Here is a 22,691-nt window from a genome sequence, read left to right as displayed (position 1 = left end):
TCCTCTTGAAGAATATTTAAATGCTTCATTTCATCGAGAATGTTGTTTGTTTCAGCGTCGCTCCAGTGTTTTGCAACGCTGCTTGCTTATTTCTGGTACAGCAGTCTGTTCCGCACATGCGCAGACAGAGAAATCCGAAAGAAATCCGAATAAGAGTATACGTGCACTGAGAAATCTGATTATTGAGCTAAAATACAGGTCTGTTTATCAGATTTCATAGTAGGATTTCTAGATCGGAGTATGGTGTTTACATGACCATTTGAATAATCAGATAACTGCAGAAAGCCTATTATGATCAGATTATTGAGTGCATGGAAATACATTTGTATACATTTTTTAATTTAGTTTTTGAACCTTTTTTCTGAGCTCTATTTTTCTTACTAATGTCACTGACTGTTAAACATTACTGAGAGCTATTTTTTTCTCTGTTTATTATCTTAAAGGTAACTTTAAAATTTTTGTCACTTTTTTGCAGTCTGTATTGTCTAAAGCTCAAAGCACTTTAATTTTATAATGTTCTAATTTTCACTGAATGTAAGTTGTGAGTAATAGTTGCTGTGTTGTCAATTTTCACAGTACATGAAATTTATGGCAAAGGAATATTGGCCCCAAATACCAGTTGTTGGCAAGTTGTGAAATACAGAGGGTCCTGGGGCATCCAGGACCCCCTAATTAACCTATTGGACACCCAAATGTCTCAATCATAGGTTGAACTAAACATTTTGTTGCCATTGAAGCTAGCATGAGCAATGCTATGGTGAGTGAGTTAGTAGCCAGCCAACATGGGACCCCCAGAATGCCAGGGGATATTTCGCACAATGGTTATCTGTATCCTTTATTACTAATAATCAGTATAAGTATTGACCCCGAAAAAAAACATATCGGTCGACCCCTAGCGTATTGCCATCTGGTAGAATGGCTGTGTCATTTGCACATTATAGAGCCTCGTAGATTGCTGTTGTTATTAAGTAAACAATATGTCAACTTTCCATAAACAGCATTATTGACAACTAATCCATTTTGTTGACTAATCATTCAAAATTGAAACCTAATCTGATTTACATGTTGATTTTACTTTTGACTGATCTATGTTGGTTGCTAACTTGATCATATGGTGTTTGTTTTTTTTGGATATAATTTGCTTTGTCAGAATAATTAACAGTATTTTTAATCTTCTGCTGATTCTAAGGCAATAGCTACGGAAGGGAAGTACTGGAAGAGAAGAATTGAAATCGTTCTCAGAGAGTACCATAAATGGAGAACATATTTCAAGAAAAGGGTATGATGATTTCTTAATTAAAAAAAATCCAAAAGTGGAAATTTTGTATGTTTTATTTTTATTTGTTTTTAGTTATTTTTTTTTGGCCTGTTTGTGGTCATTTTAGCTAGGCTACTACGTATATGTGTATGTGTATGTGTATGTGTGTGTGTGTGTGTGTGTGTGTGTGTGTGTGTGTGTGTGTGTGTGAGAATATAATATATATATATAATGTGTGTGTGTGTGTGTGTGTGTGTGTGTGTGTGTGTGTGTGTGTGTGTGTGTGTGTGTGTGTATGTATGAAATAAGGTCCAGTGGCAATGGATGACCACGCAGCACATTATATATTCTTTAGGGATTTCATAACTTTGGTTTTGGTCTCGTAATAGAGGGGGGGAGGGTGAAAGACTGCAGGTCACGTAGCGTTAGCAACGAGGTTTTGCCGAGCGAGTAGCGAATGAAAAAGGAAAAGAGAAAGACAGACGAACATTTGGAGATGAATGGACTTACTCGCATGAAGTCGCTTCTCTTTCGAATTTTCCCGTTCCACCTTAAATGGTGCCGCAATTACTTTCGGCGTCTCAGTCAGAATTTAAGGTGGAACCGGAAAGTTCAGCAAGAAGCTGGCGAGTGAGAAGCGACTTCAGCCTCGTAAAACAGCCGAAAGCTGAGAGACATTTTGCAAGAAACTATTCAACTTTTGAGGAAAAATTTTCTGGTGGAGATGGGAGGAAAAGCGGATGTAGCTGAGCTAAAGCTTAAAGCAGAGCAAAGTAAGTCAGCGATTTTGTTTATATTGTTTAGTCTATACTAGGAAATTATCACATACTGAGACATACTGGACATTAAATGTGTGTGTGTGTGTGTGTGTGTGTGTGTGTGTGTGTATATATATATATATATATATATATATATATATATATATATATATATATATATATACCTGCTTTTTTTTCCCTCTATATCTAAAATTTAAAATGAGGCTAAATGTTGAGTCACGTCTGAATTTCTACAAAGCTGAAGTTGACATTGCCACTGTGACACTGTCTGCTCCTCAGCCAGGCATCATCAGTCTGGTATTCATGTATAAGATGAAGGCTGACCCCAAAGACTCACGATCCCAAAACAGCGTATTTTGAATTTTTGAATTTTTGTGATGTCACGAAAACCAGCACGATTACCTGTATCCACCTTTTCAGCTTACAGCAGTTTAGCCCCACCAATTCATGCTGAAGTGTGTTTCAGTCCAGGCTGCTTTTTGAATGGGGATTAAGAGCTATCATGGCTTTTGTTTTTTGTGGAATTGTGAAGAGCCAGTTATAATTACATCCTCCGCACAAAGAAAGAACCCTTATCCCTTTCCTTAACAGGATGTCTTTTTCCTTTTATAATGGTAGTTTTAGAGCAGTGTATTGATTTTGTATGTATTTATAATTCACTTTGTTATGCCTTTTGCAGCTGAAGAGATAATGAACAGGCTAGCGCATTTAAACAGTAGTGCTGAATGTCAATGTTAATTAACCTTGGTGAAACTGAAGTAATAAATGCTTTGTGCTTTTACAGTTACAGAAGCACAAAGATGAGGACCTCTCCAGCCTTCTCAAGGTAACTACATTTATTTATTTATTTATTTATTTATTTATTTATTTGTTTGTTTGTTTGTTTGTTTGTTTGTTTGTATTTGGAAAGAAACATGAGAGCATTTTGAGAATGTAGGTTCTGCTGTAGTGTTTTCATGGATCTTCCAACACAACATTATAGCTACTAATACTCTTGTTAATAATTTAACTTGACGTATTGCAGTGTCTTGGCTTGTGTATACCTTAGGCTTTTGTGTTCCCTGCAAAGAATATGTACTTACTTTCATTTAGAAAATCAACAAAACTTTTACCCTCGGCTGCAGTACAGTGTCTTTATGTAGCAGGTAGTAGTCGCTTTCTCTGAAATGCTGAGTGTTCCCCTGCTGCCAAATATCACTGATCCTGAAATCCTCACACAGTATACATAGTTGCTTATTATCAGGTTTACATTTCACATTTGCCATCAGAGTGGTGAAATACGTTGCATGGCACATTTGAAATGTCACAGATGTGTATGATAAAAAGAAGGCAGGTAAAATAAAGAATAATGGACTGCTTTCCCAGATACATCTACACATACACTAAATGGTTTGTGATGGTGAAAAATCCATAAGACTAGCATTAATCCATTGCTAGGAAACCATCCCATTGTGTTATCATATGCATCCTTTTTGTACTAAGTGCTTGATGTTTTTGTTTCTAGTTTCTAATGCATGGTATTAAGCTATGATAATGCATATGAGTTGAACACTACTTCCCATAATACTTTGGTAAAAATCTAAACGTAGAAGATTTAATACAAACTAATTTAAAAGAATGTTTTTTGTGAGTTAGACTTATGCAGAATCTGAGCTTGTATACTCGTTTAAATTCATGTGTACTTCTCATTTTTGCAGTTAAAATGTGGAACATTTCTATTTCAAAGGATTTTTGTGTCAACTCTGTGCATTTTGCTTTGCATGACCCCCTGTGTTTGTCCACTGACTTGGCCTGCCTGTTGCATTTTTGCCCTCCTAAAGGGGGCAGAGGAGCAGTTTTCGCTTTTTGGGGAAGTGCATCCCGACACCCCCTTCCGTATCCTCTTCTGTCAGGATGAGGAGTTGGCAGGAAGTGGTCGCCGTGGTGCACGGAAAAGCTGTGACTCGCCCATTCCCATGGAGATGGACCCGATCTTCGACATGGATGTCCTGATGTCTGAGTTTTCAGATACGCTGTTCTCCACACTGGCTTCTCACCAGCCGATTGCTTGGCCTAATCCCAAGGAGATTGGTGAGAGTGCTTCATGTGTTACAATGTTTTGTTTATGCCCAGTTCCACTTGGCTGGCTAGCTCCCACTGTCAAACAATGTTAACCAAGCTGAGAGAGTGAAAGCTAGCATGTGCTTTCTCCAAGACTTTAGCTGCTCATGCAGTATCATTGGGCAACACGTTGGCTAGCCTCATGCACTGGGAAGGGGGAGGGCCATCCTCCCCACCCTCAGAGAGTGAGGGCAGTTATGGTCTCTTGGCTGTGGCATCAAATGGGAATTGAACTCGCAGCCTTCAAACCATAGGGCCAAAGCACCACTCAGAAGCCCCACAGTATGTTTGTGTCAGTTTTTTTCCCTGTTCACACTTGGTATTAACGGTATAAAAGTGATCCGATCATAAGTGGACAGTGCGACGTTTAGCTGTTTGCCCCTGGCATGTTTCTGGTGACCACATGTGATCAGACTTTGTGATGGGAAGAAAGGTACAGTGCATGTTTCTCTGTCTCTCCCTGTGTTTGTTGTAAGACAAAAATGCCTAAAATATCTGAGAGGAGACTAAGCAGCTGCTTTCATGCTGCTGTAATGAAAAAGCTAATTGAGGTGGTCCTTCAAAACTGTCGAAGATTTATCAGGACGCTTTTGGCACTCACATTGAAATACTCCGCTGAAGTTGGTTTTAGCAGTCGGATGACAGTGAGTCTCGGATACATTTTGCCCCTTTCACGTGTGTTTTGCGCTATCTACTTATAATCAGATCACCCTGGATGCATGTTAATTCCAGGTGTTATCTCTTGATGTACTACAAAAAGTACCATTAACAAATATCAAATAAACATTACTCACCCCATCCATCTAAAGGTGTCAACCAAAATCTAATAAAGAAGCATTAACTCACTGTTGCTCTTAGAATGTTTTATTGAAAAACATCAAATATATATACATTACTTACTGCTTCCCTCTAAAGCTGTTATTTACTAAAATCAAATAAATTAACATTACTCACTGCTGCCCTCTTAAGGTGTTAATAACAAACATCATATAAACAAACATTACTCACTGCTGCTCTGTAAAGATGTTACCAATTCAGAAGTTAGAAATATTAATTGTTTTCGTAAGACCCGTGTTTTCAGCTTTCTTTTATTTGCATGCATTTACCCTAACTTAGTGGATGAAAACTCACCCAATTAGTATTCTGTGTATTGCGACAAACATATGATTGTGAAAGAAAACTTCGGAAAATATTTGCTGTCAACTGAATAATTGCGATCAGGCAGGTATGTAATAATTGTTACAGGCCAAGTTGTATAATACAATAATAGTGCAGTAGAGAAAGGGCATTCTGTTGGAGCAGGATTATTTCCGGTTTCTTTTTTTCTCTCTCTTTACTATCTAAAACTTCAGTAAAAGGCCTTGATAAAAGAAGAAATCAGAAGCATTAGAAATAACTGCTTACGTGTACGAGTTATGGAATGACTGAGAAAAAGCTCACTGTGTGAAGCTTGATGGTTAGCGTTGTTGTTAATAGAAACTGACAATACATTACAAACACAGTCTTCTAGTGTTTACAGTGTTATTCCCCATGTTGATGATGGCCACTCTGTCTTCTCAGCACATGCAGGTAATGCAGACATGATCCAGCCTGGTCTCATCCCACTACAGCCTAACCTGGACTTCATGGACACCTTTGAGCCTCTTCAAGGTAACAGCTTATTAGAGTTCCTAGTTTAGCTGCATTATTTAATTTGTTTAGATTGGTGATGAGTGAGCTTTGGGTTTGTGGATAATTTATCAGTTTGTCCAGGTTCACTCTTTTGGGGGGATATTAGTAGGTCTCTTGCTATAGCTGTACAGAAGATATGTATTTGTTAAACCTAATTGTCAGGTCTGAATATACCAGAATTATTTGCAGCCAGTTATTAAGGTCGAATGCACTGCTGGCAGTTGTTGTCAACAGTGGTGGCCTTCGCTGAAGGTTGCAGGTCAATGCAGAAATGTTTTGTTTGAAAGGCTCATGCAGTGGTTGACCTCACTTCCCTATTCACGATATAGCATGATGTCAATATTTTGTTCTATAGCTAAAATACAGTGATTGGTGATTTTTGTGTATTTAATGTATGGCTTTGATATTTTGTCATCCTTACATTTGTGATGTGTTTTACAAGTTCTAAAATATTGTCATTAAGCATGCACATCTATATTAATATTACACATTAACATTACTTAATAAAGCCCTAATTAAGTTCTAATATAATCACACCGAAGTTCTAATTAAGTTCTAATATTTTCTGATAAAATCACACCATTGTCCAGCACAGTGTGGATATAGGAGTCTTTGCACTTCGTTATCAAACTGAATCCTCCATCCTTTTCTCCTCTTAATCAGATTTATTTCACACCCTGCGTCAGCCAGTCTACCCCTCAACCTCCCCCACTGCCCCAACCACCACTCCTTTACCCAGCATCAGCACCCCAGCACAGGTAACATTGGTGCACCTTCACAAGTGGCTCCCTTCATGGACTTTTAAAGAAAAAGTGGTATTTCCACCTGTGTGCTGTGTCAGTATCTATTTAACTTTTTGCTATTTCTAGTTCTCACTACAGTTTAAGTAATACATTATAGGGTTACATTCTGATGTTTTGCTGTAGGCTTATTTAATAGTTTTTTAGAGAAATGGAAAGGTGAATGGTGTTCTCTAATTTGTGTACAGTCCTGTAAAACAATAGAAATACAGGGTTTTATCATCATTCTCATCCCTCTACCCTTGTGCTCTTATCTGCAGACGTCCTTGTCACCCATACACCTCCCTTCAGAACTGCCGTCCATTGCATTGGTGCCTCCCTCAGTAACTAATCAAAATAACATAAGCTCGGTTGAGCCATCCTACCCACAGAACTACATGCCTGTTTTCACAGGACACTTAACAAACTCTGGACTTTCTGTCCTGCCTTCAACATCCACTCACTCTTTGCAGTGTCAGGCTGTTGCCACGCTCCCCCAGCCCATCCCTAGAAGTCCGTCTCCATCTGTGGTCACACACACCGCCCCGTCCTCGGTTACCCCCAGCACTGCCGCCACTACCACCAGCCACAAGTCAAACTGTGCCCCCTCAGCTGTCCCCTCTCATCCAGCTCAGCCCCGGCTTTGGCCTGCGCCCCCACCTTGTGCTTCTTTACCCCCACAGCCTCAGAACTTTGCCTTGCCCCGTCCCATCCAGCCCTCTGGTTCTGTGAAAAAGACCCGCCGCAGACCCATCGTCCCTGCTAATCCATCATCTCACCTCATTCTGACAGGTGAGTTCCTTTTTCTTTATATGAAATAAACTAAATGTTTGTTGATTTTTAAAAAAACATTCGACACTTCTAAAGCTGTCCTTTGATAATCCTCCATTTTCACCAGTGACACTGTCACCATGGCAACATTTTTAATGACTGCATGCCACCAGTGGTCTGCCACGGAACATTTTTTTTTTTTGTCAAAATATGTAAAACCTGAACTGTGCACAAGTTTTTGTGGAAATGTACATTTAGAATGTGTTCCTACTTTTAAATGATCATATTAAAATGTGTGCAAGGTCACCCTGTTTTGATAGATTGAATGTAGCATTTGAATTTTTGCATTTCAGTCAGCTAGGTATATTACTTACATGTCTTATTTAGAAATTTTACTCTTCAAGTAGCATTGGACTCTGACAGGTTTGGACCAAAATTTCTGGCCCAAAGCTCTATACTTTCATTAAATAAGCACCCTTCCTAGAGACAAAGTTTTTTTCTGAGAGTTTTTATGAGTTTGGTTTTCATGTTTCATGAGAAATATGAAACCCCCACAAAAAATACTCAAGTCAGACTGATTTGGGGTTGAAAGTCTTTATTATTATTATTATTATTATTATTATTATTATTATGTTTGTCATATTTTACTCTCATCGAATCATGTCGATTTTGAGATTGCAGATCATTCTGAGAAATTCCCCCCTCACCTCCAAACAGAGCAGCAGTTCACAGTCAACTCGGATATAGAATTACATTTTAATAAGCTAGTCAAGACTAAACTAACAAAACGTGAAAATAGAGCCATATGTCAAGTTGGAATCATTTAGAGTTTGTTTTTCAGTAGCTTTCCTATGGTAGCCAAAAAAAGTTTATATTTATTTATAATAAATCTGGGGTCTCAAGAGTTCGTACACAGTGACCTTTTGACCTTGGTATGGTATGCAACAGATTTTTGAAAACAAGTTAAAATACCTAGAAAACAATACAATTTTTGGACATGTTGTATTTAAATGGTTACTTAATGGAATAATTCTACCGCAGTTTAGTCTTAGAATGCACCTCAATTTCATGTTAAATTTTTTAAAAGATTTTCTTCCAGCAATGATGCTGTCAGATCCTTCTACAGTAGACGGGTACCTGAACTTATCTCCTTGTTCACTGCTCATGAAATTTTACACCTGCGAATATATGTCTGACTCTATGTTCGCGTTCTCGTGGTCTTTAAACTGGAAGGTTTTATTCGGCATTTATGATATGTGAAGTCAGTTTTGGACAGGATTTTGTTGGTCTCTGGTCAATTTTTATGCTCAATTTGATATGATTCCAGCAAAATTTAGTTAGGGTTGGGGTTGGACTTAAAACTTGATGTTCCTCAGGTAGCATTGGACTCTTACAGGAAAATCTTGGGCTGTATTCAGGTTTGAACCAAAATTTCAGGCTCGATTAATTTATTAAGTGTGGCTTGAAAAAAGTCTTAATTTGTTTGTATTTCTGAATTGATGATATACATTACTTTTTTTTAAACTCCTTTTGCAGGCCCTGCCAGTGCTGTAATTGTCACTCCGACCCCTCTTAAATCTGATGTGGTTCCTACTACAGGCATGGTCATTACCTCATCCAGTATTCCACGTGTAAGCTGTCACTTCCTATATTACCTCTGTAAATAATATTCCTTTTGGACTGAGCTATGACAGAAGTCTGTTAAACACAAGAACAAATCTTAGCCTAATCTAGTTAATTAAATTCCTCCTGCTCCTCAGAGCAAGATAACTAATTGACTAATCTGTGACTGAGCACTGCTATTATTTATATATATGTATGTATGTATGTATGTATGTATATGTGTGTGTGTGTGTGTGTGTGTGTGTGTGTGTGTGTGTGTATGTGTACGTATGTATATGTGTGTGTGTGTGTGTGTGTGTGTGTGTGTACGTATGTATATATGTGTGTGTGTGTGTGTGTGTGTGTGTGTATGTGTGTGTATGTATGTATATATATGTGTGTGTATATATATGTGTGTGTGTGTGTGTGTGTGTGTGTGCGTATTTAAATATTTTTTTTTATTTTTTTTATTTTTTTTTTTTGGTCTTTGTTTTTACAGGGGTCTGGGTTTCATATTTTCCCACAGAGTCAAAAATCTCCTCAGCTCATTGTGCCCAAAGAAGAAACAGCCTCGAGCGCTTCCAGCACCAAGAGCCCAGCACCATCTCCTTCCACAAATGAGATTCTCATTACTGGTTAGTGTTAATTTTCAAAAGTCCTGAGGAAACAAAGAGACATGGCTGTGGCTAGCTATGAGGACACTGAGGTCTGAACCTTTGTATTTTCATAAGGATTTTTTTTTTATTTTTTGGTCACATATCTCCAATTATGAGATAAGATTGCATTGCAAGACTTTCCATTCAGCAGTGATGTTCTTGATTCTCCACTCACCTCAGAACAGCTGTGCTTAACATATGATACGCTACACTGAGCAACTTTGAGTTCTTGATGTACATGCATCTGGCACACATAATGTAGGCTAACACATGATGTATCTATGACATAAACGTGAGTATTTATGCACGAATATAGGATTTCAGTTAGTGTGTGCTAGAGGGCACTAAACTGATTATGCAAAATGCAAACTACATAAATTGTTTTTTATTTAAACTACTCGTAACACATATATGTAGCCTCATTACCAAGGGATAGAGAACGAGTGAATAAAGGAAAGAGTAGTTCTTCTTTATGTATGGGTAAACAAGGAAATAATGAAGTGGTGGAAAGTCAATGGAGATTGGAGTGTTTATATGTATTAAGCAGTTGTTTTATTAATATGTAAAATGGGTCACCTGCAAAATGGACCCAACTAAAATTTTTATCCTGGTTGCGACCCTTTCAAGAGACCATGAATAGACCCCACCTCCAATCTTACTTAAAGACATCTTAAGGCCATCTTTAACCTTTAAAGCTTTACTTGTTTGAGTTTATTTCTGTAATTCCACGCTACATATTCACACTTTTCAGCACGCGATGGACGAACCTCAGGTCAAGGATCACCTTTAGGATCAGAGCAGGTGCCTAGTCCTCAGTCCCCACTCAGCAGCAGCACAGGCCTGGCCAAGAATGAGTCCAACCAGGTATCTTCAGATTCCATTTGTACTCAGATATTGCAGTGGATTATACTGGGAGTACTATGCTGCCAGACTCTGAATGCTTACACAGTTCTCTGGAGGGCTTCTATTCGTGTTCTTGTTTGTGGTGGATTATTGCAGATTTTGAATAGTAAATGCATATTTTGCATCCCTTTCATTAATAAATAAAATGAGTACAGGTAAATTATCATCATAAGGGCTGGTTCCCCAGATGTACATAAAATGTAGTTAATTCACGTTATTTAAATAGTGTTGTTTACAATGGGCATTGTCAGTGGAGCAAATTTGGTCTGACAATTGGAGGAGCAACATAAAGAGGCCATAGCCTACATACATTGTTAGCACCTAGAGATGACAGGATACCTCTTTCTTGTCCAGTACAGACTCTGAAACCTGTAGCACCAGCTGATACCAGTCCTAGATTTCTGCTTTGAAATCTATTAAGTATTAAAATTATCTGTTTTTAATTGAAGTGCTTCACTGAAGGTGAGGATCTAAAAGTAGGCCACAATGAAGGGACTTCAACACTCAGAAATACACAGCTAACAAAATCACACAGTCAGATTTTTTTTTCCCCTTCCAATGTCTTGTCCAGTGTTTTCTGCTGAGAACAATCCCATACTGATATGCCATTTCTACTTGTACCACATAAACTGCAAATTGCATAGATAAAACTAGGTAAATAATAGGGGTGTAAATCACAAGATTCATCACGATACGATCTTACATCGATTGTTTTAGCCAACGATATGATAATTTTCGATACTTTGAAAATTGCTACGATGCGATTCTGTTCGGTACAGGTTTGTTTCGTTACGATTCGATGCGATTCCACACATTATTATTAAATGTCAAATACAGCAGTCATAAGCAGAAAACAACATAACAGTAAATAGATACTGTAAACAAGTGCAATTAACATTGCGAAATTAGGTTTTCTAAACAAAGAGTTTTACTGCAAATCTCTACAGCAGCAAAGCTACTTTGCTTATTACTATTGTTTAGTAGTAGTAAATGACATTTTAACCAAGGATACCTTTGAAAAAAAGACAAGCAAGAAAAAAGTGAAATGACCTAAGTACTTTGAAAAGAGTGATGAGTATTACGTCTGCCATGTCCTATTTCATTTGCAAGGATATGTGGCCCTACAGTGTAGTAGACAATGAAAGCTTTCGTGAACTTCTGCACACACTGGAGCCGAAATACAACATTCCCTCTTGACAACACTTCAGTGAAAGCAGCATACCTAAACTGTATCAAGAAGTACAAGATGACGCGAGCTAATGGATGCAGGGTGCGTCAGACGGCTGGATGTCGCGTACAACTGAAGCGTATGGAGCCATAACCTGTCATTTCATTGACACTGACTGGCAAAAGAAGAATTACGTTCTTCAGACACGCGTTTTGAACGACAGTGCAGTACGGCTCTTGGGTTGACTTTTTTTCATCGCAGCACGGTGGCTACTGCAGTTTTAAAAGAGAAGCAGAAATTACTTGGGGTTCCAGAACACAAGCTAAAACAGGACATGATAACTTGCTGGAATAGTTCATTCGACATGTTGGAGCGACATGTTTTGGAACAGCAAGCTGCAGACGTAATATTCATCACTCTTTCGGAAGTGAGACTCAATTTTTGAGGAAAGAAGGTGGTCAACGGTGATGTGGGTACGGGAGTCTCTCTCGTGTTCAAGCCATCGGCTTCAACAACACCATGCCGCTGTTTTAGTTGAACTAATTAGTTGAGAAGTTTGTGATGTTACCCGAGTACCTTAATTCACACTTACATTCTTTGCAAACGGCAAAGGTCTTGCCTGTCTGTCCGTTATTTTTTCGAAAACTGAAATGTTTCCACACCCATGACTTGTAACCAACAGGAGAGTGTATAACTCTGTTTTATTCGCTGCTACTGCTCGGACGACTGGTAGATGGCTCCTGCATTGTTAGTTGTTAAACACAAGCACGTATTTGGTGGACTGCAACATGCTGCCCCCTACAGCTTAAGTGGAGCATAGCGCACAAAGAGGAATTATGCAGATAATGTTTGTGCGTGCATCGATATTTATGCGTCACATCGATGCACCGGATCGTTTGCTATTTGAGTCAATGCAGCGATACAGAACGATGGATTGTTACATCACTAGTAAATAAAGCACGCAAAGTTACTGTATTCTCATGCTACTTAGTGCTTTATATTTCAATATTAAGACAAAAACAAATAATACTGTAATTAACAGCAATTACGTATGTGGGCACTTTGTAGTGTAGACAGATAGATAGTCTCACAATATTGATTCAAATGAAATAGAAAAGTCAGGCTGTTAGGCTGCCTGCTTCAGTAAGCACTGCTGCACACTGACAAAGACTCTTTTTGGCACAGCTCAGTGGACACATGACATGTTTTCACTTATGCAGTCACGCTCTGTTTTAGCCTGCAATGACAAAGCAATACAACTGGTGTGGGAGGTTTTATAGAATATATTTTCAATAATATAAGCTAGACCCCACAAAAATTCCCTTGCATAATTTCAAAAGGTTAAGGGGACATCACCCTCCCACCAATGGACATGGTCAGAAAGCACCTTTATAGAAAGCCAGGTCCAGGCCCCAGATGAGCAAGCCAGGGGTGACACTGGCAAAAAGAAACTCCCTAAGAGCATGAGGATGAACCACTGAGAGGAACCTAGACTCAGAAGGGGAACCTATCCTGCTCTTGTCAACACCAGATAGCAAAACAATAACATGACAAGAGCAATATGAATGAAAAATTGACAGTTAATATTCAGTAGTGAATATTGAATAAAGTATTATTTAGCAGTCTGTTAAATGTGTCCTTTTGTTCATTCAGTTTGCTTTCCCAAAAATTGTTACTGCCTGTGAAGCATAGTGATCTGCTTACTTATTAGTCATCAGCGAGCCTGTTGTTGGACAGAAGTTTTTAGTTAACAAATGATGACCGGTGGCGGAAGTATTTGGGTTAGCCAGTGATGATTGATTACTACTCTTAGAGGCTTGCCAGTCATACTGAGAAATAGCTTTATGAAAACCAGTGACTTGGTGCCACCAAAGGAGTGTGCTTGTCTTCTAATTGAAATATAGTCTTTCTGCTGGTTAAGGTAGTCTCTGAGTTGAGACTTTCTCTAGCTTAGACTCTGTTAGTTACAAGGCTGTCTTGTAGAACCTAGTGCTTAATTGTAACTGCTAGCTTCAGGTGTGGTTTCGGGTTAGCTAAAGGTGTGAATTGTAGGTTCAGATGGCAGCGTTCTCACTTTCTCTAATGAACCTTTTTAAAATTAGTGCAATTAAGAAGATTTAAGATTTAAAGATTTAAAATTAATTAGTGCAATACTTTCCTGTTTTTTTAAAAAAAAGAAAAAATTAACTCCAGACTTACTAGATTTGTAATATTTGAGTAAATGAGTAAGTCATGTAAAGCCAAGTCTGTGTGCTTTAAATAAAAAAAAAAAAATGGCATTTTCTTTTGTTGTAGTGCCGGCATTCTGCAGATACCTGTGTAGCTGTAGATACCTGTGGTGAACCATAAATTATTATATTTTTAGAATTTTACAACTCATCTGAACCACTGGGACACTTAAGCTATATGGAAAATGCTTAATGTTCTCCTCAGAATGTGTAAGGAAACATGCTGAACAGATGGAGGAAATTTTACTCGACCATAGCCTCATAATCCATTGTTTAATTGGTAAAGGGGAATAAAACAGTAAATTGTATACATATTATTCAGTATTATTTAGCAGACTATTTAAAGTTAAATGTGTCTTTTTGTTCATTCAAACTGTTACTACCTGTGAAGCATAGTGATCAGCTTACTTACTACTCTGCGATATCCGATCGTATTGCCCTATCGCCCAAGCCTAGACGTAAGTAATATGTAAATATTTCCCCCTTTTTTTTTAGTTGATACCTTGACAGCTGCATTTCGAGCAAGTTGTTTATGACAGTCTAAAAGTACTAAGGAGAATTAGTAGTTTTATCTTATTCTTGTCATGTAGTTCTTTTAATTCTCTTGTCTTTTCTGTTTCTTTGTTTGCTCATCTTATGCAGAGTCGTCGTGTGAACCACATATCAGCTGAGCAGAAAAGGCGATCCAACATCAACATTGGCTTCAAGACGCTCTGCAGCCTAGTTCCTACTCTAAAATCTCAGTCCAATGCAAATGTAATTGTCATTTATTTTAATTGCTTCACTTGCAGACACTTTTCAGTACTCACCAGGGATTCACAGTGATACTGATACTATAACAGTGCTTGGGTAATAAGCATTTTCCAAGACCAGCTGCAGAGCTTTGTTTACAAATAATGAAAACATGATCCTCCAACAGTAAATATATCTAAACATAAAACATATCACTAAATATGAGTAATTAATTTGTCGATTCTTTACTTTTGTGCTCCTACTGTGACTTTAACACTTCCATTCTTCCAGTCTTAAAACCAACCAGTTCCAGCTGTGTCCTCCCAACAATCCCTGTTCCTGAAAAACTCACTGACATTGTTTCTCTTCAAAGAGACACTAACATTCACTTAAGCAACAACATTACCTCGAAAAGCGATTAGATAGAAGATAGTCCTCTTGCATAAGAGGGTTGAAAGTCAAAGGGAAATTGGTGAAAAAGGAGTTTCCAAAACTGGAGTTCAAAAAATGATTAAAAACTACAGAGAAAATGGGACTTAACAGTGTTAAGGCCTGGTAAACAACCAAAGCAGTTACCATAAAATTAACAGCCCTTAAAAACTTACATCTTTGAAAGATATACTTCAGATCTGAAAACATCCACAGGTGTTTCTGTCAGTCCTTCCACTAAAGGAAGACAGCTCAATGCTATGAGTCTGAAAGGATGTGTAGCTGTCAAGAAGCCCTCAATGAAAAAAGGAAAAAAAGAAGAAAAGATTTGCCCTAGAACACTGAAACTGGGCTACAGTTTTATTTATACATAGTCTAAATTTGTAATTAGGATTACTTGAGTCATGAGATTCAGAAGTGTGGGAAAGTATTCCTGCAGATTTCTTTAAACACACTAAAAGCAGAGAATGGAAGCTGTAATAAAGGTAAAGGGCGGGCACAGTAAATACTGAAAAATGTTTAGTTGGCTTCAGTGTAATTTTCTGTTTAAGTATGTAATTTTTTCTTTTTCCCTGATGATGAATCTCAAATCTATCCACCCTAACTTTAGTCTTCTGGCTAATGAGAGTATACTGCACTACGTTTGGACCCAAGATGCTTACGGGTGCCTGGTCCCATTTTGTACAGACAATCAAATGTCATGGATAAAGACAAAGATCTATTTCTTGTTAGATGCTAGTTTTTGACACAGTCTACAGAATAAATCTACAGAGTTCAGATAAAGATCTGCTTCAGGTAGAGTTGAGTCCTGCAACACTTGTTGTGAGACAGAAAGACAGTAGCAAACTATAAAAAAAAAAAAGCCAACTTTTTGGTGAAAGCTTGCACAGAAGTCACTAGGCTAATGTAGGCTACCATTTATCTAGATATTTATCCAGACACATTGATACCTGAGTTTTGTCTGAATTTTCATCTGTTTATTGCGAGACTGAATTGCCAACTCTCTCTTTTGGTTGCCAGATCAGTAATGCTACAACACTTCAAAAGACGGTGGAGTACATTGGAAAGCTGCAGCAGGAAAGGCAACAGATGCAGGAAGAGACGAAGCGGCTGCGGGAAGAAATCGAGGAGTTAAATGCATCCATTAAGTTAGTTTGGTATCTTCTTAATTATAATTAATGTTAATTATGTGCCATAATCTGCTAATGCTGTCCCAAATCAGTCAATGGTGACATTAATGTCACATATTAAAGAGTGTAACTGAAGTTTCTAAAGCGGCATCTGAATGTTATCAACCAACCAATGTGTTGCTATAAAAATGTCTTACTCTTGCAAATGGCGTAAACATATTGGTGAACCAGTTCAAACATTCGAATGTGGAGAGTTTAGCTTTACTTATCAGTGGCAAAGAACTGTGGCAGCAAAAATTCAGTTTACAAACAGTCAAATAAAGAAGCAGTTGACAAATGCTAAACTTATAAACAGCTCTAAATTCAACAATTATTATTTTTATGGGATGAAAACACCTCATACTGTAGTCATACTTGTTGCCGATATTTTTCAACCCAGCAGTGATGGCAACACTCGTAGCAGTGCAACACTACCATGACTGTGTCATTACTTGCAGAGAATGGTCCACCACCCAAATCATGTCTGATCTGTAGTGATCCATTTGCGTTGATGGGTGTGATAAAAGGTAGATGATGAATTGTGCAGCAACAGTTGGTCTACAGTCAGTAATTGTAAACCTACAAACTGCACCTGTCTGTTAGGTGTACCAGATAAAATAGCCAATGAATTAGTACTTCATATGGTGAATTGGTCATTTTGTACACCCCCTGTATGTAATACACTATATTAAGGTTGCAAGCTTTGACAAATTCTTTTGACTTCTTATTGTGATTCACGGTGATGGTTAACTGCCAAACCTAAATTCAAGGACGCAACCTATCAAAATATCAAAATACACAAAACGTTGTGTTCCGGTTCTGAAGTCTGATTGTCTGAGCCACATTTAAGCAGTTTCAAAATACTCGATTTACTTACACACACACACATTGATTTCTTTATTATTGCACTGAGAAGATAAAAATTGTGGAACCAGGCATCAGCGTGTATATAAGAACTTTTTTTTTTTTCCCCCAGTTTATGTCAGGAGCAGCTTCCAGCCACAGGGGTGCCAATAACCCGTCAGCGCTTTGATCACATGAAGGAGAAGTTTGATGAATATGTGAAGAACAGAACTCTTCAGAACTGGAAGTTTTGGATCGTATCCTTTTGCCTCCCTTAGAAATGGCCTCATTGATCAGAAAAACGAGTTTGTCTGTATTATGGTCCCAGAAACTAGACAGCTACAAGTAGATAGGGAGCTACAGTGATAAAATAAAACTGTTTTTAGTGAGTTAACATTGAGAAAGCTGATTTCAAACTTAGGTTATCAACTAAACTGTCACTAAATTGTTACATGACTTGGTCAAAATCAAACAAGATTTGTTGCACATTTGACATTTGTACAAAATAGATGTAGAACAGTGAAGGGCAATGGAAGAAAAACGTGAAACAGGGTAACAAATTTTAAAGTGTTGAGAAGAAGCATATTTCAGTAAGAGAAATGTAGTGCAAAGGTAAACAATGGAAATTTGGCCCATCTGTATTAATTTCTTTAACAGTTTTTCTACAGTTTAGCATCATCATTAAGCCTTTGTTTGAGTCCTTCAATGGGAGCGTCTCCACCACCAACCAGAGCGAGCTATGTGAGACCACCATGCAGTGGCTGGACCGTGACTGTGCCCTACCCGTCCTCAGACCTAGTACGTTTTCTTATGAGTGATGGTGGTGATTGTTGCTGCAGGTCTAGGGATGTCATTAGTTTTAATAATCCCAAGTATCGGTTTTAAATTATTTAAAGTGATAGTTTAGTAAGAAGTCTAGTTTAGATTTCCCCCCTTTCTCTGAATGTAGTCACAGAAGTGTCACACAATGCACATACAGGGAATAAATTCAATTTGTTGTAGCATAGTAAAGTAATTGGCAGCCTAGCATATCCTGCTAACTTGGATTGGGTTGAAAAAAAAAACATAGATTGTATATATCAGCAAGTAAAAGTGGCCTGAATCTGAATTTTTCTTCGTATGTGACACAGATGTGTTATATTTGTGGCTGTATGAACAGCAAAAAACATTTTTAATTCCGATTTTTGACACTTTTTTATATGTGGTACTGAATTGTTTTTTTTGTTTTTTTTCCCTTCTCTGCGAAGTTATTATTATGATTAAGTACTGTCTAGTCGTTTCTGACTCCTGACAAACATATGTATGGTGTTTCTCCGGAATTGCCTGTCTTCTGGTTAAGTTGTTAGGCCTCTGCCTGGCTGGTTCATGATTCCTCTGATTGTGTCCATCCATTTTGTTGCTGGTCATCCTCTTCCTATTTTACCTTCAACTCTTTCAAGCACACAGGTCTTCACAATGAATTAGTTCTCCTCAAAATATGACTAATACAAGATCAGTTTGCTTGTCTGGGCTTGGTATAATTTAAATGTGGTGTAACTTATATACAGGCCACATTTTATTTATTCAGTACTTGCTGAACTGAATAAATAAAATTTTGTTGACTTTCTAAGTGAAAAGTCAACAAAATGTGTCATTTGACCAGGAAATTTTTACATATGACTGTAATTTATCACAATAGCGATAAAATAATATGTTGCCCACCCCTGTGTCAGACTGTGAACATACTAAAAATATTGAGGCATATTAACATAATTGGCAGCATATTTACTTTGGATTGGTATTGGTAACGTCGGTGTACATAAAACGTGCAATGTGTGATTGTATTATCAAAAATACAAATATCCGATTGGACGATACTAGATTGTAGCACCCCCAAAGACATAATAGTGTTGCTTGTGGAATTGCAAACACCCACCCCTTCGTCAGTGGCAGCATGGAGTAAGGGTATTTCTGCTTAAAAATGACTGACTGATGAAATGGACATTCCGTGAAGTAACATAGACTCTTCAGCATAATCGAATTGGGGGTGACAAAAGAGCAGAAGCTGCTTGCTGTCCCACTTTTTTTTAGCTTTGTGTTTATGGTGCTCTTTGTGATTAAGCTGATTTCCTTATGTGGGTGTTATTCTACTGTTAATGGAAATACTGTCATTGCTCTTTTCCTCTTCCTGTCATTCAGAGAAGTCCCCGGCTTGATCAGCATTCTAAACATCCCATGTGAGCCTGTTCAATTTTTGCACTTTGTGTTTCCTGGAAAAATATACAAAAGTGACACATTTATAGTTGTGTAGGATTGTAGAAGAAGACCTAGAAGAAGAAAGGTTAAAGTTGGTTTCATGGCTTAACACTGTAAAATTAAATTTTAAAAAATTTGAAGTTTTATCAGTTCTAAAATAGTTTGAGACTTGATTGACAGAGCTAAACAAATCATAATAAAATAAACTATAAATGAAGTTCAGTTGCTAATATTAAAGCCATTAAACAGCAAAGAGGGTTTGAGATATTGATTTATTATTCCATGTACAAAACTTTAGGGAAACCTTTTTAATTCGATTCATGCTGGTGATTCATCAGCCTCCTTTCACAGGTTTTTGTCAAATTTTATTTATTTTTTTATTTTTTTTGCCAGTGACTTGATGTCTTTGGTTGAACACTATTTAGCCGGATATTTCTCAGCTTTCATTTAAAAACAGTCCAAAACTAGGCAATAGCATTAAACTTAGCATGTGTGGAAAGGGGATGTTGATTTTGACTTTAGGATATATTTGACTATGTTAATCGAGATAGGTTTGACTTTGATGTTTGAGTATCCATAATGGTAAATTGGTTAACCACAAGGAAGTTAAGATAAATAAATGAAAGACTTTGGGTGAAATTAATGTAGGGCTGTAGGCTTAGCATTTTAGGTGACAGCGCTAGTGTAGCAGCACACAGTTTTAAAACGTATTATTATTTAAAAACAGCCAAGGGAAATGGGTAAGTTGTCATGTTGAATGAGTGAATGTTGAATTACTCTTCAGGGCAGCTAATGAGCTAACAGAGCTAACCAGTACAACACTAGATGGTATTTAGGACTTATCGTCTTCTTACAGGTGATTAATGTGCCAACATGTTACTTTGTCAGAGAAATACATTTTCACTGTTTGTGGACCTAGCTAACATCAGCTAGAGTAGTTAGCCTAGGTAGCAGTGTAGCCATACTAAAGCTGGTGTGAAGCTCTATATCACACCCCCATCCTGATTTAACTTCCAAAGGCTAGAGTTTGCAAGTTAGAACTTTTTTTTTCTTCATGCAAGGCAGGTACATACCTATCTACATGTGCCTTTTGAGGTTCTGTTAATTGAAATGTGTGATTCATCCAGTAACATTGTGCAAATCGTGACTGGAAATCAAGGGATGTAAGATGTGGACAGGAACGTATGATTAGACTCCACATTCGTTTGGAAACTCAGCACATTGCACAGTTCAGTTAAAGCATAAAATCCTTGTTTCACCGAATTGTGCATTTTCTCCGTCTTTCCGCAATAAACCAAAACAGCTCATTAGTTATTTCACTGTTTGAATATTGGCACTTTAGACATCCCTAGTGTGGAATACTGAGCTGCATTTATTAGATACAGCAGGTGTTACAAAATTAAGAATGAATCTTTTACCAATATTAACTTTGTATGGCTTATAAAAGTATGGTAATAAAATATGTTGTTACAGTAGCAATAATAACGATATTCTTATCAATTAATTCAGATTTTTATTAAAGTTATGATTTTATATCAGTATTACCTGAAGAGTGATGTTACAGTAAAGTTTATATCACTCACGTCAATACCACTTTATATTTTGCAACCTCAGAAAGAAAAGCACCAAATTGCATTTTTAATAAGGGAAAGCCAGACATCAGTTTTTGCTCATATAAAAGACACATCTTCTATGACCCTGTTAGTGTTTCAGCTTGGCACGGTTTAAACACGCAAACGTTTAGTAAATCAGAGCCATAGTGTACAATTTACAAGTCTGATGAGATGTCAGTAAGTTGTGGTGGGTTTTTTCTCTTGTTTGGAACAAATACAGCAAAAAAAAAAGCTTTTTCCTCACACTTACAGTATGCGTTGTGTCTTTTCCCCTCTCCTTCACAGTGGTTTTAGGCACACTGCGACAGTTGAGCACCACCACCTCCATCTTGACCGACCCTACACTCCTTCCTGAAGAAGCCAGACAGGCCGCCATGAACCCCAAACAACACTCCACCAAATCCTAGCTCTTGATCCCTTTCAACAAGAAGTTTTACTCCAACATGTCTCACTCAGGCACAGTAGTTATGGGGGATGTACTCAGGAGGCTGGAAAAGACAAGGTGAAACCTTGAACGTGCCTTATTTGGGTACCTGCTTGAATGTGTGTTCTCTGCAGTCAGTTTTTTAAATCCTAATAAAAGTCTAAGAAGAGTTTCCCCTATAGCAATGTTCTGGAACCATCTTTTTGGTTTTAACAGTGTTAAAGCACCTGGGCTGTTCTGGGCTTCTGTTTCTCAAAGGGACTGAAATGAAGAGTCTAAGGAGCTGCTGCAAATGTAGCTCAGAAGGGAATAGTCAGTAGCCTTAGTGGAGTCTTCCTGTTTTTGCATATGGACATCAATATGCTTGATTTTAAAAAGACAAACCAAAGCCTTTCTGTTTGTCATCCCCAAAAGGACTTCATTTCGTTTGCACTAAAGCTCTGCAGGGCGGTTTTACCTTAAGCCCTGTAGAGACATTTTGTTAAGCTATTTTGTTGTATGTCAGAACTAATTGTCAGGCTTCTGCACGATTCACAAATGCTGTCTTTTCAGCCTTTTTGGACATGCAGTCCATTTAGTCCTCCACCTTTGATACCTCTCCCAAGCATAATCTGTGTTGTAGCTACTCTGCAGCTTAAAGAACCAAAGGCATAAAAGATGAATGGCAGATTGGCCTGAGCAGTAATTGCCTGAGCACTGAAGGTAAGTCCTGTATAAAGCAAGGCAGTCAGTAACCTTGAAAAAAGAATATGTTCAAACAGGTCATTCAGGGCTTCCCTTTTAGCTTGCTTGTCATCTGCAGTTTCACTGTGGAACTATATATTGAAATTTTAGATTTTCCAGACCCCACAGCTACATGTCTCACAGTGATAAACTCCTGGCTTGTGTTTAACACACAGCAATATTTGATCCTCAAGTGTTTCCCTCTAATTAGCCCAGAAATAAGTTGGCTATGTTGGTTGCTTTCTGGCAAAATGCATATTAGAGATGTTCTTTAAGTCTGTAATTTCTTTTGTATGTTATTTGCATTTGCATGTACTTCTTAATGAAAGTGGAATTTTGAAAATAATAATAATAATAATAAAAAAACTTAAGTAAAATAGGAAGTTTCATTCCATTGATTGGGGCACCGTCCTAAAAAAAAGGTTTTAAAGCCATTGTATGTGCTAGAGTAACTGATCATGCTAAGGGGAACATGTAACACCATGTTTGTTATATCGACAGCTTGATTCTTTTTTTCTGATATTTAGTTCAGAAGTAAGTAAGTAAAGAAATTACTTTATTTAATGAATGACAGAAGAAAAGGTTTGACAGTGAACCTTCTGTTGGGG

At 37.7% G+C, this 22,691-nt stretch overlaps 1 protein-coding gene across 5 annotated transcripts in view; it reads left to right on the top strand.

The window, feature by feature from the left end:
• LOC118826881 (MLX interacting protein) overlaps window positions 1-21,809 on the top strand; it is a 31,386-nt gene extending 9,577 nt beyond the window's left edge. The window contains exons 4-17 of one of the 5 annotated variants that reach the window (XM_036597922.1): window positions 1,190-1,279; window positions 2,822-2,863; window positions 3,930-4,107; window positions 5,698-5,787; window positions 6,472-6,566; window positions 6,869-7,379; window positions 8,895-8,989; window positions 9,460-9,595; window positions 10,368-10,480; window positions 14,558-14,671; window positions 16,097-16,224; window positions 17,222-17,345; window positions 17,757-17,886; window positions 21,222-21,809. In XM_036597922.1, coding sequence (XP_036453815.1) covers window positions 1,190-1,279; window positions 2,822-2,863; window positions 3,930-4,107; window positions 5,698-5,787; window positions 6,472-6,566; window positions 6,869-7,379; window positions 8,895-8,989; window positions 9,460-9,595; window positions 10,368-10,480; window positions 14,558-14,671; window positions 16,097-16,224; window positions 17,222-17,345; window positions 17,757-17,886; window positions 21,222-21,343 — 1,968 coding nt within the window. In that variant the 3' untranslated portion in view covers window positions 21,344-21,809. Of the gene's footprint in view, window positions 1-1,189; window positions 1,280-2,821; window positions 2,864-3,857; window positions 4,108-5,697; window positions 5,788-6,471; window positions 6,567-6,868; window positions 7,380-8,894; window positions 8,990-9,459; window positions 9,596-10,367; window positions 10,481-14,557; window positions 14,672-16,096; window positions 16,225-17,221; window positions 17,346-17,756; window positions 17,887-21,221 lie in introns of all 5 variants that reach the window. The other 4 variants (XM_036597921.1, XM_036597920.1, XM_036597924.1 and 1 more) reach the window with 4 other exon arrangements.
• The last annotated feature ends 882 nt before the right edge of the window (window positions 21,810-22,691 follow it).

This window comes from Colossoma macropomum, unplaced genomic scaffold, assembly GCF_904425465.1.
Source record: "Colossoma macropomum unplaced genomic scaffold, Colossoma_macropomum, whole genome shotgun sequence".
NCBI lineage: Eukaryota > Metazoa > Chordata > Actinopteri > Characiformes > Serrasalmidae > Colossoma > Colossoma macropomum.
The sequence above is the reverse complement of the archived record's forward strand: the minus strand, read 5'-3'. Positions and strand labels throughout refer to the sequence as shown.